Source organism: Epinephelus moara, chromosome 7 (genome assembly GCF_006386435.1).
Source record: "Epinephelus moara isolate mb chromosome 7, YSFRI_EMoa_1.0, whole genome shotgun sequence".
In the NCBI taxonomy this organism is placed as follows: Eukaryota; Metazoa; Chordata; class Actinopteri; order Perciformes; family Serranidae; genus Epinephelus; species Epinephelus moara.
The window spans coordinates 23,328,772-23,347,878 of record NC_065512.1 but is presented as its reverse complement, the minus strand read 5'-3'; the positions used below and the strand labels follow the sequence as shown (position 1 = coordinate 23,347,878).

Here is a 19,107-nt window from a genome sequence, read left to right as displayed (position 1 = left end):
AACTAGAACGAGACACCAAACAACTACAAGGGATGCAAAACTACAGACACAAAAAATGTTAGAGACACAAAATGACCACAAATATGCAAAGCAACTAGAAAGTGACTGCAAAGACACACAAAATGACCACATAGAGATGCAAAATGACCACAGAGATGCAAAATGACCACAAAGAGATGCAAAATGACCACAAAGAGACACAAAGTGACTGCAAATACACACAAAATGACCACAAAGAGACAGGTAATGACCACAAAGAGACAGGTAATGACCACAAAGCGATGCAAAATGACCACAAAGAGACACAAAATGACCACAAAGAGATGCAAAATGACCACAAAGAGACGCAAAATGACCACAAAGAGACACAAGATGACCACAGATGCAAAATGACCACAAAGAGACGCGTAATGACCACAGAGACACAAAATGACCACAGAGATACAAAATAACTACAAAGAGATGCAAAACAAAAGGGGCAAAAATAACCACTGACACAAAAAAACCCCCACAAAGCCACAAAATGACCATAAATGGACACAAAATTACAAAAAAACAACAACAACGTTAAATCACAGAAAGATGTGTAATGACTACAAAGAGAATGCAAAAACAATAACAAAAGAGGCTTAACAACTGTAATGTCTGTGTCTGGCTCCTGTAGAGCAGAGGTGGTGGGGCCTCCTTCATGCCTGTGCTCTTAGCTCCACAGCCCTACATGGGTGTAGCTCTACATACATATTTCTACGTGGCTGGTGTTCCTTCAAGTGTGACAATAAAATCAGTTGATAAGATCGTGCTGTACGTGCGATTGTTGTGATTTCCTACTGTATAAATCTCAGGGCTCTGCGAGCAGGCGGGGTCAACGTCTGAAGACGTGCAGAAGCTGGAACAGAGCTCTACCGAGCGGTTCGGGTAGGTAAAGTAAACACCCACTGTGTGTACTCCCAGCGGGCTCGCTTTTGGACGGGGCGGAGTCAGACCCTGGAAACTGTTGATTTACTAATGATAACCTACTGACGAGGAAGCGTCACCTCAGTGTACTATTAAACTACTTTATTTAGCTAACTAACGGACATTTATTAACTTTCGCCTGGTTTCCGTGTTCCGAACTGAGGAGGTCAAAATGTCCACAATGGACTTGGAGAAGCTGAAGATGTCGGGAGCTGGTCGAGCCATGGCAGTGTTGACCAGCGGTGGAGATGCACAAGGTGACTTTAAATTCAGTCAGGTTAGCTTTATGATGCTGTTAGCAGTCTGTAAGTACATAATGTTAACGTTAAGCTAACTTAACTGGAGCTAACGTCTGTCATTGGGTCAAAGGTCGCGTATGGGCTGCATAGGCTACATGTACATACGTTACTTACGCAACTCACTGTGGTGGGACGTACACCCTCTCTTAAACTGTACTTAGGGTACAGTTTGAACTACTTTACTTTATTATGTCCATTTTATGCTACATTATACCTCTTCTCCACAACAGCACAGAGGCTATCATTGTGGTTTTAACTCCAGTACATCTATGGGATAACTTTAATTATTAGTTACTCTGCAGATTCAGATTAAAAAATACAATATATAGTCTAATATACAATTGAAATGTACTGTACAATAGGTTATGTGTTAGGTTAATATGTCCTGAATTTACCAGCTGCAACTTTTAAGTCTATAACTCATGAAAGCATCAGCAACTATAATCCAATGGCATCCAATATATATTTCTGTAAGGCCATTCTGCATGATGAGTACTTCTACATGTGCATATTTTGATGCATGAGTATTTCTAGACTGTGGTATTGTTACTTTACACAAATGCAAGCTCTGAATACTTCTTCCACATCTGGTAACGCATACAGTGTCCGGGTCTGTTCAAGTCATGCCTGTCAGGGACTTTGGCTTCTTCCTCACAGAGCAGATGGCACCTTTGCCCAATAAGCTGTAATAAAGTCCTATCCAGCACAATGTTTGATTTCCCCATGCAGGGCAGTTGTGCAACAGCTTGTGTGTAATGACTTGAGAAACTGAGGGGAATCTGATATCTAATCTGTGCAACTGTTCTTGACTCAGGGATGAATGCTGCTGTCCGAGCCGTGACCAGGATGGGCATCTATGTGGGGGCCCAGGTCTATCTTATTTCTGAGGTGAGCAAGCTGTTTGTGTTAACATGACTCTATTAATCATTGAGTTAGGTCTTTATTCTTGCTTTGCTGACCTGCATTGTTCTTGTTATTAATGTACAATATGGAAATTTTACAGGGGTATCAGGGCCTGGTGGATGGGGGAGACAACATCAAACTGGCACACTGGCACAGTGTGACCAACATCATCCAACAGGTGGGTTATATTAGTATTACTGTCAGCCATTGTTGACAGCAGTGGTAAAGGCAGCTGTAAACAGTACATGGTGTACTTGAAAAAGCACAGGTGTTACAAATAACATAGTAACAAGCTGTGTCACTAAGTTTTTTAATGACACCTGAAAAGGCCTATTATGCCTTAATTATAATGTTTTTTAGCATCTGCTTTGTTTCTTTCTGCTATTAAATATCTCTATTTCTCTTTCCTTTTATGATTTTAATAGGAATTTTATTATTTCATCCCTCTCCTCTCATCTCGTCTCTCCCTGCCTATATAATACTGGTTATAACCTGGTAAGGGGCCTTGCTGCATGTGCTTTAAGCCTTATTAGTTGAAGAAGCGGCAAGTTGCGTCGTTCAAAATGAAATTATAAGCAACCTCACTCTGCTTTTTGCATTAGTTGTCATGGATTTATGCAGGGAATATATTTAAGGGCATGGTTTACTTTTTCGAAAGCAAATCTGTGGTTTGGTTTTTATGTGCATGTTCTGTAGAGCACTGGTTCCCTATCTTTTATTGCTTATGACTGCTTTAGTCAAGGCAACGTCTATTTGCCAGTAGTCTCAGGGTTAATTTGTTTATTCAGTGTTGAGTAGTTTAAACAAAGAGTGATTTCCCATTCTTGATTCGTTTGATTATAATACAGAGAAATTCTCTGAAATAAATCTAATTTAATGTTGCAGAATATCATCTGTTTTCTTATCTCCTACTCTAATATTTATCTCACAACCCCTTCGATAATCTTGTGATCTTTTGTGGGAGCCATGACCCAAAAGTTGGGAAGCACTGCTGTATAGGAGGAGGATTGAAGCTCACAAATGGCATTAAAAGCACATCACAAACATATCTTGAGTGATTTTTTTTTGCGACCTGTCTCTGCTCACATTTCATCAGATCTGAATCTTTAATCTCAGACATCAGATGTATCTAACAATACAACCATGCACTAGACAAAAAAAGAAAAGTTTCTGTCACTTAGCATGATATTTTTCAGTAACAAAATATCCTGTTTGTCTTGATTTGGTTTGTGACTTCTTATCTGACATCTCTGCTGCAGGGTGGGACTGTGATAGGTAGTGCCCGATGTAAGCCCTTCACATCTCGTGAGGGCAGGCTTGCTGCCGCCTTCAACCTGGTGAAGAAAGGCATCACCAACCTCTGTGTGTGTGGTGGAGACGGCAGCCTCACCGGAGCCAACATCTTTCGCAATGAGTGGAGCGGTCTGCTGGATGAACTTGTGCGGAAAGGTAAAGCACTCTCATTTTCAACTCGTCACTGAGCCTTGAAAAATATTTGACCCTCACAATGTCCTCGTACAGCATAATGGAAACAATACAGTAAATAACATTTCATTCTATGCTGACATAGTCCTTCAGGGCATAATTTTATTGTTCAGGGTATGTTATCAGCTTTGCATCATTTCATGTCAACACAGACAAAGAGCTGTATCATCCACAAAAAATATTTATATCCATGTATCATTCTCTAGCTTGTTCTGTAGTGATATGATTATTTCCTTTTGCGTTGGTGTATATAATATTAAGCTGCTAGTATGACATCTACAACAATGTGCATGTTACTTCAGGAAGGATCACAGACACTCTGGCCAGGCAGCATGACCACCTGAACATCGTGGGGCTTGTGGGCTCCATCGACAACGACTTCTGCGGCACTGACATGACCATCGGAGCAGACTCTGCACTGCATCGCATCATGGAGATAATTGATGCTATCATGACCACCGCACAAAGGTTAGACACTCTTGAACAGTGGCAGCACTGAAGCAGCTGGTCTTTCATCAAAGCAGCTATGATGAGGTCACTGATGCACGTAATCCTCATTTGTTCAGTAATTAGCACTAAATAAGTTACACGCCTACAAACATCCCGAACACAGAAAGTAAGAAAATACAGGCAGAAGGCAGAGTCTTTGTAGAAAAATACACCACCACACACTGAGAGTGGGTCATAAATGTTGATTGAGAGGGATTACTTCCACCGTTTGCCACCATCCATACATTATTTTTAGGAAAATCCTGTATAATGCGTATTTATACCTGCATAGTGTAATAATGAAATGCAATCATCTAGGTCCGGTTTAGTTCAAATTCAACTGATGCATTCAGGCCTGTTTGGCATGTGGTCTTGCCTGGACTTGTTCCCTCTGCTCTCTGCGTGTTGCTACAATCTGGAAAATTCACTGTTTGAATGCTCACATACCTGCTGCAAATGTTTTAATTTAAATCTTGTATGCCTCCCACAGCCACCAGCGCACTTTTGTTCTGGAAGTCATGGGGCGACACTGTGGGTGAGTAACACTCTGACACACTTTGCCTCGCTTCATAAACTCCCTCTGAATACAACCAACGATTGTGCTGTTACTCCAGATATCTGGCCTTGGTGTCAGCTCTGGCATCCGGGGCAGACTGGCTCTTCATTCCAGAGGCTCCTCCTCATGAGGGCTGGGAGGACCTGATGTGTTCCCGTCTTGAGTCGGTAAGGCAGATAAAGTAGTCAAGACTGTAGTTTAGCCCCGGGCACATGCATATGTATACACACTGCTCAAAAAATTAAGGGAACACTCAAATTACACATCAGATCTTGATGAACAATTCATTCAAGTTGAAAATCCTTACTGATGTACATTGTATAATTGTTGAGAACAAAACCATTAACTGATGATTGGGCTTGATTCAAAGAAACAATTGAAATCACAGGCTGATCTTACTCATAATGTGACTCAGTAGTGTGTATGGCTCCCCGCGTGCCTGTATGCACGTCTGACAGCGTCTGGGCGTGCACCTCATGAGTTGGTGGATGATATCCTGGGGGAACTCCTCCCACACCTGGATCAGGGCATCAGTGAGCTCCTGAACAGTCGAGAGGTTAAGTCAGTGGCACCAGGAGGTCTGAGGATTTCATCCCAGTACCTAACAGCAGTCGGGGTACCGTTGGCTATGACGTGGAGGTCTGTGTGACCCTCCAAGGATATGCCTCTCCAGACCATCACTGACCCACCATCAAACTGGTCATGCAGGATGATGTTACAGGCAGTATAACATTCACCTCGGCGTCTCCAGACTCTTTCATGCCTGTCACATGTGCTCAGTGTGAACCTGCTCTCATCTGTGAAGAGAACAGGCACCAATGGAGGACCTGCCGATTCTGGTGTTTTCTGGCGAATACTAGTTCAACTGCACGGTGCTGGGCTGTGAGCACAGGTCCTACTAGAGGATGTTCAACCCTCATACCACCCTCATGGAGTCTGTTTTGACAGTGCACACCAGTAGCCTGCTGGAGGCCTTTTTGTTCCTCCTCGCACAAAGGAGCAGATACCGGTCCTGCTGCTGGGTTGATGTCCTTCTATGGCCCTGTCCAGCTCTCCTCGTGTAACGGCCAGTCTCCTAGTATCTCCTGCTGCTCTTGAGACTGTGCTGGGAGACACAGCAAACCTTCTTGCGACCACACATATGGATGTGCCGTCCTGGAGGAGCTGGACTACCTGTGCATCCTGATTGCAGGTACTACCTCATGCTACCAGTAGTGACAAGGACACTAGCAGAACACAAAACTAGGGAAGAATCAGTCAGGGAGGATAAGGAGAGAGCAACTGACTGGGGTCACCACATGCAAAACCATTTCCCTTTTCGGGGGTTGTCTTGCTTTTGCATCTCCATTTGCACAAAGCAGGTCAAATTGATTCACAATCACTTGTGCTTCCTAAATGGACAGAATGATATCCTTGGAGTTTAACTGACTTGGTGTTATACTGTGACAATTAAGTGTTCCCCTGAAGTTTTTTGAGCAGTGTATTTACTCTCACTGACTTACTGATTAATGTATTTTGTTTACCTCCAGAGCCGCACAAAGGGGTCCAGACTAAACATAATAATCATGGCAGAAGGAGCCATCAACATAAATGGCAAGCCCATCTCCTCCACTTACGTAAAAGATGTAAGTTTAAAGATGTAAGGGCAGAGGTTGATTGAGTGCTGTCTGTGCTGTATTTAACAGCTGCCCATGATGTTGAAATATCATATAAATGTTAAACTGGCAGAGAACAGTTCATTTCAGTGTTCAGTGTTTTCTCTCAGATGTTTGTAAAGGATTTTTATCTCAGTGTATTTCTGTTGTGCATGCCTGCTAAGTGACAAACCCATAATACGCTGAAATACTTGCATGTCTTTTTGAAGCTGGTGGTAAAGAGGCTGGGTTATGATACCAGAGTGACCGTGCTCGGACATGTTCAGCGAGGAGGAACTCCCTCAGCGTTTGACAGAATACTGGTGAGTTGGACAACATGTTTTTTTTTTATACTGCGAAACTGCAGCTATGACACATGACTTAAAAAAAAACCCTGCATACATGTTAATTTTGGTGGCAAAAGAGACAAGTTACTGTCATTATCCATATAACCAGTACAAGACATTTCTGATGTGCAGGAGGTGATACTCTGCAATCTTAAATATCTATGCATTTTAACACACTTGTATGCGCTCATGTTTTCAGAGCACTAAGTTAGGTGTGGAGGCAGTGATTGCCCTGATGGAGGCCTCTCCTGACACCCCAGCCTGTGCCATCGGCCTGTCAGGGAACCACGCTGTTCGTCTGCCTCTAATGGAGTGTGTGGAGATGGTGAGTTGCTCTCCTCTCTTCCATAATTGATCTTAATAGACATGCTCAGAGACAGTGGGAGGTTGCTGGACTTTTCGACTGTGTCATAATTCGCAGACTAAGTTGGTGCAGAAGGCCATGAACGAGAAGAGGTTTGATGAGGCGGTCAAACTGCGTGGAGGGTAAGAGCTGAGATGTTTTTCATGTATATTAAATAAATAGAGTATGTTGTTAAACTGAAATGCAAAATTGCCTTGATTCATGTCATCACACTTTTGTAAGTCCCTCGCAAATGTATGATCCACTCATGTTAATCTTACCATGCACCGGATTTAATTTTGTTAATGTTTTTTTTTTTGTAAATTTGTCCACGATAAAAATACTGATTTTCTTGCAGGAGCTTTGAGAACAACTGGAACATCTACAAGCTTCTTGCCTTCCAGAAGCCCGCCCAAATTAAGGTAAGTTTCTCACTAACACGAACACACACCTGCACACATACACGTACAGTATTTGTAGTGCTAACGTGTGTAAAAGAATCACAAACATTAAACTCAAATGTCCTCACTTATATCTGACCCATGTTCCCTCAGAGCAATTTCTCCTTGGCTATCCTGAACGTGGGAGCTCCAGCTGCAGGGATGAACGCAGCGGTGAGGTCTGCAGCTAGGATAGCCCTCGCGCAAGGACACAAAGTCTACGCTGTCCATGATGGCTTTCAAGGACTTGCCTTTGGACAGGTGAGAGCTTCTACCTCGACATGTTTACCATCCCGCGGTAGATTTTAGCAACAGGTAAGATGTATGAGACTGACAGGAAACTGTCGCCTGTCTGTCTGCAGATTTTTGAGATGGAATGGCTCAGTGTGGCGGGATGGACGGGCCAAGGGGGCTCACTGCTGGGGACAAAACGGTGAGCAACAGGACACTTTAGTTTCTATAATGTGAACATATTTGAGTTATCTAAAGAGTAAAACGGTTTAATATTGTGCTTCTATAAAATTTGGGGATTTAATCTGTGTGATGTGTTTGTGTAGGACAGTCTGAAGATGCATGTTTGAGGAGATAGGTTTAATTAGTTTTACAGATTTCAATAAAAACAGAGTGATGGACGTCATAATTTGCGCTAGATTAGATTTTACAAAATAGTCTTCAAAATTGGACCTACAGTTAAGTGAAAGTTGCAAAGCTATAGGCCATACAGGTGATTTGTTATGAATTTTTAAAAGATTTTGACTATAAAGCAGTTGCTGCAGCGCCATTATCAGGACTGTTGGCCCCTGTTGAGGAAGTTAAGCATGTGACTGGACCTGTGTGCCAAGTTTGGTTTGTTTCCGTGCATGGGAAGTTAGATTTCCTCAGACGGATAAGGAGAAGAAGAAGGCGATGACCCCGATTATGTCATATCCAGTGTACAATATAAAGTGAACGTTAGCTCAAATTACATTACAAGATAATTAAAATTTCCTAATACTGTATATTAATTTTAAAAATCCCTGATAGGTTACATGGAATGTCCAGTGTGTTTGTGTTAAGTTTGTGTTAAGTATAACCCTGAGGGTTCTGGGTTTGAATCCACCGGCTGGCCAGGGCCCTTCTGTGTGTAGTTTGCATGTTCTCCCCATGTCAGCATGGGCTTTATCCAGGTGCTCCAGCTTCCTCCCACAGTCCAAAGACATGCAGGTTAATTGGTAACTCTAAATTGTCCATAGGTGTGAATGTGAGCGTGAATGGTTGTCTGTCTCTATGTGTCAGCCCTGTGATAGTCTGGCAACCACTACCCTGCCTCTCGACCAATGACAACTGGGATAGGCTCCAGCACACCTACGACCCTGTACCATGATAAGTGTTGACGAAAAGTGAATAAATGAAATTCAGCTCAAATTACATAATATTCAAAATTTCCTCATAATAGATATTAATTTAAAAAAAAATCCTTAATAGGGTAAACTGCAGTAAAGGATCTGAATAGTCCCTTATTCCATATGAAGCATTTATATGATGTTTAGATTTTGGTGAGGAAAGGGTTAATATATTAAATTTTCATATATTAACCATATATTTCGATTTCTCTACCATTTTAATAAACTTAATAATCCAGTGGTTCCCAACCTTGTTCCTTAAGGGAGCCATTTTCTGTCATTGACTTTACTTATGAGCCCTGACTAAGAGACATATTTTATGAATATTTTCATATTATATTCAATGTGTAACAATAATAGTACTAAACAACTGATAAACTGTACAATCAAACCAAATAGGGCACGCAATAACTGCAGGAAGTTTGTGTGAATCAAGCAGTTTGGATGAATTTTATGGGATTATTGTCTGTGAATCATTAATAGTTATTAGGCTTCTTCTTTGAGAATGTCAGTGTGTCCTTCTCCCTGACACTTGGCCTTTGTTCTATTAGCTCTTTGGTCATTTTAACCGTGTACTCTTCTAATGCAGGATGAGGCTGTTAAGCAGAGTTTAGGCTTTGTGAATGTAGCTTGTGTTCATGTCTTCACTGTGTCCTTATCCTGTGAGATTTTGTAAACTTTATATCTTGAATAACAATTTAAACCTAAAATATAACAACTGTATTTCGTTTTCTTAACAGAAATAAAAGTAGTGCTGAGATACAGACCTACTGTAAATATTTTAAATACGTTTTTTTCATGCCTTAAATCAACCTTCCATAAAGCTGTGGCGACCCCTAGTGGGGAATTGGGACCTACAGGTTGGGAACCAGTGTAACACTGTGATAGAAGATTTTTATCATCTTAGGTGTTTACCTCCAAAATTATCAAATCTTACAGTTACCATAATGCAGCCTTCTTACCTACATCTTTCAAATTCAATGGTGCCAGTTTGTAATGCAGATGTTATGTTAAAAACACGTAGAGCCCTGTCTTACATCTTGCGCAAAGCGGCGCACAGCACAGCGCAACAGTCATTGCCAGTAACTGACCAACACAGCTGTCATTTTCACAGCTTGCGCCCATGTTGTGGAACTTGAGTCCATCTGTGTGCCCATGGGTGTGTAGGGCTTAAAATGAGGTGTGGTCAAGCGCATTCTTGGTGCATCACTATTTTGAGGCAGCAGAAAGTAACCATGCCAGTGAAGAACACAAACCTGGTCTAAAGCCAGTGGCACAGTGTTTTCCTGCTATTTAAAGGGTACAATATTAGTAAGATGCGCCTTCATAGGCAGATTCAGAAGGTGTGTACACTCTATTACAGACAGTGAAGTGTGCATGGGTTGTGGGTTGGTGAAATAAAACATCATTAATGAGGAAAGTATTAATTACATTCTCTAAAATGTGAATGTAGCACAGAGCTGCAGAGCTGCTGTTCGACTCCTCATTTAGAGAGACGCTGTGCACTTTTACATGTGAGGAGCAGCATGAACTTTATTATTTCAGAAGCTGACACTTAAGTTCTGTTTCCTCCATCAAGTTTATGATTGCAGTTTTTAGTTTTGATGCTTAAATGTCCCACAAGAGCTCTTACTGCTTTACTCTCAGCAAAAAAACGCCTGCTTCTCCAATTTGCCGAATCCGCCATGTAAGTGTCAGCGTACCAGCTGCGGGCACACCTGGCTTTTAAACGAAGTGAGAGATGACACTTGGTTGAATTTATGTTAGGCGCAAAGCACACCTTTGATTACTTAAGGGACTAAATCCAACCCTTTTGCCCCTTGCACCTTACTTTGCACCCAGATGTAACATGTAATTTCTCAGACTTGACTAACCTTGCTCTAGAGCCACAGGAAAAATTTCAACTGCTCTCTCAAGCTGTGTTACACTCCTTGTGACTTGCAAATTTTTAAAATATGTTTCATGTCCTGTTTCAGAACTCTTCCAAACAAACACATGGGGAAGATCGTAGAAAACATTGCCAAGTACAGCATCTCAGCTCTGCTCGTAATCGGAGGATTTGAGGTATAAGACACAACCCTTTAAAGAACCAGATCTGCAGTTCTTGTACATTATTTTGTGTCAACGTTACATCAAAGAGATTTTCAATCTACCTCTTGGTGACTTTCAAAGGCGTACGCAGGTGTGCTGCAGCTGTTTGAAGCCCGGGGTCACTATGATGAGCTCTGCATCCCCATGTGTGTAATCCCTGCTACCATCAGCAACAACGTCCCTGGAACTGACTTCAGCCTGGGAGCAGACACGGCTGTCAACGCTGCCATGGAGGTAATGCTGAGCAGATGGCAAATTAATAGGGTGACTTTGATGTTTCAGGATTAACACAAATAGAGACGAAACCAAGCCAGAAAACATCACGTTATATGAGATGCCATATTATTAAGATGCACTTTGAACTCTGAATACTTAGTGAAAACGGGCACAGTGAGTAGTCAGAGCATTAGTTTTTTATCTTAAAACTTTGAGAATTGAGGCAGTGCTTGAAAGCACATAAAACAAATAAGGAGGAAGCTGATGTTGGAGCTGTCTCAACTTCCAAACCGACATATTTGACTCTTCCTGCAATTGCCAGTGTCGCCTCTCACTCTGCCATTTTAATTTCTTCCCCAGGGTTGCGACACGATCAAGCAGTCTGCCTCTGGGACCAAGAGACGAGTGTTTGTGGTGGAGACGATGGGTGGGTACTGCGGATATCTGGCAACCTGCACTGGTATAGCTGTAGGTGCTGACGCAGCCTACATCTTTGAAGACCCCTTCAACATCCACGACCTGAAGGTAAGACCAAAAGAAAAACCTCTGCTGTTTCCTTAATTTTGATCATAATGTCCTCGGCTCTCTTTAAATATATGTTCTTTTGACAGACAAATGTGGAGCATTTGACTGAAAAGATGAAGAAGGACATCCAGCGGGGTCTAATACTGAGGTACGGAACACTTGGCCATACAGAGACCTAATGAAAAAGGTGTCTGTGCATCTTTTTATCTATATTATATGGCTCTGTATACACAACAGATATTTTCCTCTACCTTTTGGCTTCTCGTTCACACTGAAGTAGTTTGAGGTTGTTTTTTTTTAATCCTCTTCTATAGTAATAATTATAATAAAGCGTATTTATAGAGCACTTTTCATACAAGGGTTGCAGCTCAAAGTGTTTTACAATAAAGATGCAACACCAAAGCAAAAAGGACAAGATGATAAGACAACAGAAAGACAATCAATGATAAGCAAAATATAAAAGTGAAGGTAAAAAGGACAGAAACCAGTAAGAATAGTAAAAATGTGAAAATTACTATAAAATAATAAGAATTACATTAATTAAAAGCCAGACTAAACAAGGAGGTTTTCAGCTGTTGTTTAAAAATGAAAAATGTAAGGGGAAAAATTTACAAAACTATCTGTATGGATGTGTAAAATGGAGAGTTCAGGAAAAAAAATGACATCATCTCCTCAGCTTGACATCTTAACTACATTATGGTGCCATATTTTAAGTCTGAGGATCACCAAAATCAGTAAGTTTTATTATCTGGCTAACATTATTGTTTGCACATTTCAGTGCAAATGATCTAAAAGTTGTTGAGATATTTCAGTCTGGATTAAAGTGGCGGACAATTCAAGATGACATACTGTACAGCATATATGGAACATATCATATTTTAGATGTATAAAACAGTGTCAGATTTATTTTTTTTTCTTTGCTGATAATTTTCTCTGTCCTATCAGGAATGAAAACGCCCATGCAAACTACACCACAGATTTCATCCATAGGCTGTATTCAGCAGAGGGGAAGGGCATCTTTGACTGCAGAGTCAACATATTGGGACACCTTCAGCAGGTATGGAGCAACTATACAGTGGGAGGACGGAACATGCCAAAACAAAATAAATAAATGACTTCAAATAAAGTAAGATTACATTAAATGTAGAGATTAATACTGAAAATAAATGCAGGCATTGACGGATAAAATGTGGCTTTAACTGGTATTTGTTTCAACTTGCTTCTTTATTTATTGTATTCGTTCCCCTGTTTATTTACTTTATTACATTTTCCCTTTCATTTAATTTTATTTTTGCATTTATTTTAAATTTATTTATTTATTGTGTTTTTCTGTATTATTTTCCCTTTGCGTGTCCCCCCCATTTATCTCTGTATTATTTTTTATCATGCATTTCTTCTTAATTATACAAACGAGGGGGCTGTCATTCAAAGTGTGTCACATTTTATAAATTATTTAACGGCTACATTTATTATTTGTGGTATATTAAATGGCATATTTTATTTATTGTAATATATTTATTTTGGCAGCTTCTTTCCTTCATACCATACTAGAGTCATCGTCTTACAAAACACACCTTAGCAAGTTGCAGATGTTTCAGTTTAAGTGACACTATACTGTGAGGAGACACAGTCTTGCAATATATTTAAACTCAGCTGGTGTGTTTGTGTTCCAGGGAGGAGCACCATCTCCTTTTGATAGAAATTATGGCACTAAGTTGGGTGTGAGGGCAATCCAGTGGCTGTCAGAGAGGTTGACTGAAAACTTTCGACAAGGTAACGTTAATGTGTAAGGTAAAAGTTGACATCAGTTTCTCAGAAACCCCAAATCAAACCACAGCAATGTGATGATTCTACCACTGTGTGTGTGTGTGTGTGTGTGTGTGTGTGTGTGCGTGCGTGTTTTCTTTTCCACCAGGCCGCGTGTTCGCCAACTCACCAGATACAGCATGTGTGCTTGGCCTCAGCAGGAAGGTCATCAAGTTCAGCCCCGTCACTGAACTGAAGGAAGTGACTGACTTTGAGTAAGCAATATCACAGGTTTTCATCAAAGAGGAGTTCATTAATAATCCGTCTTGATAATATCTGATTACGTCTGTTTTTCAGGCACCGGATGCCCAAGGTCCAGTGGTGGTTTAACCTTCGGCCAATGCTTAAAATGTTGGCCAAGTACCAAACCAGCTTCACTGAGTATGTGCCAGGGGAGATCGAGCACGTGACACGACGTTCCATCAGCATCGACGCTGGGTTCTAGGCTCTTTGACGCTACAGTGCACATTGCACTTTTTAACCTTTATCTGTCCATCCTTTGTTTCTTTGCAGAATGCATACTCAGAGGAATACTTCACCCAGAAAGTGATCCTTTGTATATCAATTACTCACCGCCGATTTACCTTGAATTCTAAAAGAAAACTTTGTTTTTCTTGCATGCCTCAACAACAAATGAGGAATCCAAAAACGGTGAACAATCTCGATTAATTCAAATAAATGGGGGCTGCATTTAACATCAGCAAAACTATATAAAGACATCTGTTTACAAACTCTCACAACTCATGCAGTCCAAGTCTCATTTATCCAGTTGTGTGCTCAGTACTTAACAAACACATGCATTTTTGCTGCATTATTGAATACTTAGACGAGGAGCGCACGCACTTGCCTAGGTGCACTCCTTGTTTGCAGAAATGTTTTTAAATAGTAAGGTTTTAGTGAGAATTTGGGAATTATTGAGCATACGACTGGATAAATTAGTCTTGGATTACACTGCATGAGCTGTGTGAGAGTTTGTAAAGATGTTTTGATATAGTTATACTGTTGTTAAACAAAGCCCCCCTTTACTTCAATTCATCGAGAATGTTCACCGTTTTTGGATTCTTTGGTCATCATAGAGGCTTGAAAGAAAAACGAAGTCATCTTCACAAATCCAGTGTAACACAGGGTGAGTAATTGTTATGTAAATCATCATTTTGTGGGTGAAGTATTCCTCAATGAATGGTTTTAAATTCGGTGCTATGTACGTTTACAGGACTGAAGACTTTTAAAGCCAACATTGATCTCAGTCTTGACAGTGTCAAAGAAGCTACTGTATGTTTAATAATGTAAAAAAGTACTTCAGGTATTCATTTGTTGCGTTTAGTAGAGATTTGCTACTGCTTGTGTCAAGTGAGTCTCTGTGTAGTTAAATCGTGGCCGTAAAAAAAGAAAATCAGATGTGCCAAAAAGATTGTATTATATGTATCAATGCACGGCTTGTATGTGGTGTGGTATGAAATAATATAATCAGAAACCTTTAGTAAAAGTAGTATGTCTGTGTTATCCAGCTAAAAATTAGAGCTTCTGAATTTTTGACATTCCTCTATAATTTGCAGAATTTTTTTTAAGGGTCCAGTGGTTGTATTTTATTCTGATTTGTGTTCAACTCCTTTATTGTCAAAATGTGACTGAGACCAGTGAAATGTTAATTTAATTTTATTTTGAACTGTGTGAGACTAAAACAGTGCCTCTGTTAGTAATTAATGCAAACAAAACAGCAATTCACAAAATACCAATTGGCAGTTTGTTACACGGTGTAATAAACTTCACAACTGCTTTACTTAACAATGAAAAATCTGTAAAGAAATGTGACACATGTTGTGGGTTTTTTGATACTACGCTAATCTTCAATAAAATGTCATTCAACAGTGAGATTAGAAATGTGTTCTTTGTCATGTGAACAGCTATTGAAATAAGATAATAAGTTAACATGTTTAACAGAACAAAAAAACCTACCCGGCAACTTCACTTAGATTTTTAACTGTTTGAGTTTTATAACAGCGTTAAAGGATGAACTCTTACCTAAGGTATTTGTCATTACCCACTATATGAGAACATAACCAAAGAAAAGAAGTTGATGAACTAGCCTGATGAACACTTGCTTCTAGCTCTCAAAAGTTGAATGAAAATGGAAACTCATCCCTGGTGTTATCTTTGTTAGTGGCCTGAGGGCTCTTGGAGCTAAAGGTAAACTGGAAGTCTTCACCTTGCTCTGGTTGGCCGAACAGGAACTCAGGACCTGCAAAATCATAAACACACCTGCAGTTCACAGGCAGGTAACACACATCACAAAAACAGAGATGTGACTTGAAACTTACATGTTGAGGACTTCGATTCTGTGGTTTTCTGTAGCGAGACAGAAACAGTTTGGTATTTTTGTTCAATAATCAATACGATCAATAATGTATGAAATAAAAGGGGATTCCAGTAAAAATGCAGTACCTTCGCATTGAAAAGAGAGCCGCTAAAAGCGAAAGACGTCTCCTGTGAAGAAACGTGGAGGTAATTCCAAAACACAGAAACAGCGATTTCTGTCAAATCAGTCATTCCCTTTGCTCACTCCTCACCTCATCCTGTGACGAGCTGAAGTCAAATCCAAAGCCAGAGAAGCCCGGGGTGCTGGGCTCGGAGTTCAGAGAGAACAGGAAAGCTGGAGATTTGGTATCAGAGGGGCCTTTATGTGGGGGGCTGTCAGGGCTAAAGCTGAAGAGAACAAAGTCAACATAAGTGGTTGCCGTGACAGTCACTCAAAGTGTTGGACAAGTCAGACAAAGCCTTACGCAAATCTGAATGTCGGGGTTGAAGGCACGGCTGTCATTTCTGCCGGGGAGGGTTGAGGAATCGTTTCTTGAGGTGATGACTGAGGAAAAGCAGCGAGTCCCTCGTCCTCTTCACTCGGCGCCTGCCCTTCATCTATAGCTGCTCGTTCTTCCATCGCCCCCTCCACGCCTGATGCTGTAGATTGCTGTTCATGTGCAAAAAATACACAATATAGGACTGTTTTTATGGGGGGGAAAGGGGCCATTTTAAGGACAATCTAGGTATAATAGACAAACATTACCAATACTTGGTCCTCTTGTCCAGGCTCCTGTTCCTGCACCTCAGTGTGCATCTCATCTGACTGTATTTGCTCTGAAGAAATAAATATAATAATGAGGTTTGATGCAACATATACATCTGAAACACACTTATCTCTACTTACCATCCAATGGATGACATGACCACTGCTTAGTGCTTTCCTCTTCTGGGGGAGGGCTGCTGACAGTAGCGCACTGCACCTTAAAGATCCGTTCAGATTTATCAAAGTGGCTACAGGACCTGCTTTAACATCTGCATTTATAACTGCTAGAATTTTGCAAGCTTTACAATTCCATTAGTATTGTTTAATGTATTCAAGTACCTTGGTCTGGTTGAGATTAAGTGAAGAAATATCAATGGAAGAACTACTCTCCTCCTCTGTCTGAGGGTCTAATTGTTTCTCTGCTCCTATGTGCTGCTGGTCTGGAACACTGAAGAAAAGTGAACCCAGTCAAAGACAAACTGAGCTTTGCTGGAGGCTATGTGTCATTGTTCTTCGCTATCTGTAAGATTCACTGAAAGATACCTGTCTGGTAGTTTCTCATTTGAGGAAGAATCAACCTCTGGACCTGGTCAGGCAGAAATTCAATGAACTGTATCAAGAGGTGTAAATATTTCAGCTCTACCGGAGCAAGTTATGATGATATAAAATGTTTATTACCGGTGAGATTGTCCAGCTCCTTCTCTGTGATTTTTATTTGGTCATCACAAGCCTTGATACTACACTTTGTCTCCTCGTTTTCAGCCTGCAGCTTGAGGAGCTTTTGAGCGAGGGGATTTTGGTAAAAATACTCCTTTTGTGACTGGAATTTCTTCCAGCAGGTAGTGATTCTCTCTTTGTAGACTTCCCTTGTTGGGTCACAAATGAAGAACAGTTAAGGTTGTTTTTGCCCACAAAAATATATTAAATGCATATAAACACCACAGCTAACTGAACCTACATGTCACTGTTGTGAGTGATTTTTCTGTTGTCCAGTTCTGCTCTCAGTGTCTGGTTATACTGAAGAAGCAGGCTGTGAGTCGCCTTCTTGCTAAAGTTACATGGATGACAAGCAGTTATATGTAATATGCACTGCTTTTGTTAAGTTACAGGTAAAATTTGACTGTGTATTAACTTGGTCTGTCATGATATGATCCACAAATACATAGCCTGCATACCTTTTAACATTTCCCCCATTCACTGCACTCTGCTTCATCCTGATTTCATCCTTTAGTTTCCTTATATTTTTTTGCATTGCTTCATTATGAGATATCTTCTTGGCAATGTCAGCTCTGCAAACTGTTGATAAAATGTGAGCTCTTGATGGACACCATTTTACAACATAAAACTTGAGTTTGTTAGCCTGCCTTTCATACAAGTATCTATTTTCATATAGGTTAAAAAAGGTAACTGTGGAACATGGCATTAACTTACCTGTAATTCGTTGGTCGATTTCATTCTTCTTTTGGGAAACCTCCCGACTATGAAGAGCTATAAACAAAAAACAGTCATCTTATTTAGAAATAACTATTATCTTTTTATATTTTTGAAAAAGCAGTAGGCTTGTGGTGTTATATCTCACCTGAATTAGCTTAGGTCACTTAGCACCAAAGCTAGCTTGCTACTGACAGCCGTTAGCATAGCAGCTAACGTTAGCTAACGTTAAACCTTTAGCTTAAACATCTACTGACAACAAAATTACAACTGTTAACGAACAATGAACTCAATAACTGAACTCACCAAGCTGAAAGAGGGCACTGTCGATTTTATTCAGTGAAAACTGGTCGTTCATTTTTCCACCAGCCTTCAGTTAGCAACATTAGCTGACTCTGTGTTAGCTTTCAGGCGGGCCGCGGGCTGCTGCTGTCAACGGCTCAGACGTTAGGAGAGATCCGCCCTTTCAGTGTAACAGAAACGTCTTCATGTCATCAGCTCCAGTGAAGGTAAGCTATTATTTAATGAAGAGAGACACGAAATAATTAATGGTTAGGTTTTAGATGTCACTTAGATGCACAAGAGTTTGGCAAACCTCTAACTCACTTGTTGTCTGAGGTGTTTTCAGTTTAGCTGGGATTGATGTTAGCATGGTTAGCATTTTGGTGCACCAGTTTATGTTACTACTAAATAAATCTAATTCTAAGTAGTAACGTTAACATTTATGGACAACAAATATTCATTAGGTTATTTTAAATTAACTTACTGCTTAATGTTGCTGATTAGAAAATGGGTAGGCCTATATTCTTTCCAGTAAAAAATGTATATGGAGTCAGGAATAGGTTGTTAAACATTGTTCAGTCCAAGGACCCCTTAGCTGAAAGAAAGATGGAGCAGGGACCCCCTACATATAAAATAGGTGCCCCAGGAATGAGTCCTAAAACCAAGAAAAATATATTTAGGCTATGTTTTCCTTGCTTAAAACCAAGGAAACTGTAAAAGAAGGAAAGGTCATGCTAACAGTGACAGCTTTCAAGGAGCCAGACTTTTGTGTCAGTTCTGTTGGAGTCAATGAGGCAGGCACAGCAAATCACGCTATAACCCATCATATCTTTGTTATTTCAACTTTGACCCATTATGCTTAT

General features: G+C 40.5%; 2 protein-coding genes across 3 annotated transcripts; one reads left to right on the top strand and one right to left on the bottom strand.

Annotated features, from left to right (window-relative positions):
• Positions 1-964: 964 nt before the first annotated feature.
• pfkla (phosphofructokinase, liver a) lies at positions 965-15,351 on the top strand. Of its 2 annotated transcripts, XR_007570233.1 has the most exons (23): positions 965-1,211; positions 2,068-2,141; positions 2,257-2,334; positions 3,416-3,605; positions 3,944-4,109; positions 4,621-4,665; positions 4,745-4,853; positions 6,216-6,311; positions 6,551-6,643; positions 6,867-6,992; positions 7,089-7,153; positions 7,369-7,432; positions 7,565-7,711; positions 7,813-7,883; positions 10,809-10,896; positions 11,005-11,157; positions 11,500-11,664; positions 11,751-11,812; positions 12,610-12,721; positions 13,338-13,437; positions 13,580-13,685; positions 13,768-14,121; positions 14,220-15,351. XR_007570233.1 is itself a non-coding variant. In XM_050048878.1 (22 exons), exons 1-22 carry the CDS (start codon positions 1,127-1,129, stop codon positions 13,913-13,915), a joined length of 2,343 nt encoding a protein of 780 aa, XP_049904835.1. In that variant the 5' UTR covers positions 965-1,126; the 3' UTR covers positions 13,916-15,351. The 2 variants fall into 2 exon arrangements, 1 of the variants encoding a protein (XP_049904835.1); XM_050048878.1 differs by having other exon boundaries at positions 13,768-15,351.
• On the bottom strand, positions 14,344-18,361 carry LOC126393499 (protein SIX6OS1). The gene is made up of 14 exons (XM_050049686.1): positions 18,269-18,361; positions 17,963-18,019; positions 17,707-17,827; positions 17,490-17,579; positions 17,210-17,397; positions 17,075-17,117; positions 16,871-16,979; positions 16,673-16,748; positions 16,532-16,602; positions 16,251-16,435; positions 16,038-16,173; positions 15,913-15,954; positions 15,789-15,816; positions 14,344-15,712 (listed from the first exon to the last, which is right to left on the bottom strand). The coding sequence occupies exons 1-14, from the start codon at positions 18,318-18,320 to the stop codon at positions 15,582-15,584; spliced, it is 1,329 nt and encodes a 442-aa protein (XP_049905643.1). The 5' UTR covers positions 18,321-18,361; the 3' UTR covers positions 14,344-15,581.
• Positions 18,362-19,107: the final 746 nt, after the last annotated feature.

Bases quoted from the DNA above. Each gene is read 5' to 3' on its own strand.
- pfkla (XM_050048878.1), top strand. From the start codon at position 1,127: ATGTCCACAATGGACTTGGAGAAGCTGAAGATGTCGGGAGCTGGTCGA. The intron at 1,212-2,067 runs GTGACTTTAAAT...TTCTTGACTCAG, and splicing joins CAGCGGTGGAGATGCACAAG to GGATGAATGCTGCTGTCCGA. The intron at 11,665-11,750 runs GTAAGACCAAAA...TTCTTTTGACAG, and splicing joins TCAACATCCACGACCTGAAG to ACAAATGTGGAGCATTTGAC.
- LOC126393499 (XM_050049686.1), bottom strand. From the start codon at position 18,320: ATGAACGACCAGTTTTCACTGAATAAAATCGACAGTGCCCTCTTTCAG. The intron at 17,398-17,489 runs GTAGGTTCAGTT...TGACCCAACAAG, and splicing joins ATCACTCACAACAGTGACAT to GGAAGTCTACAAAGAGAGAA. The intron at 16,436-16,531 runs GTAATGTTTGTC...GCACATGAACAG, and splicing joins GACAAGAGGACCAAGTATTG to CAATCTACAGCATCAGGCGT.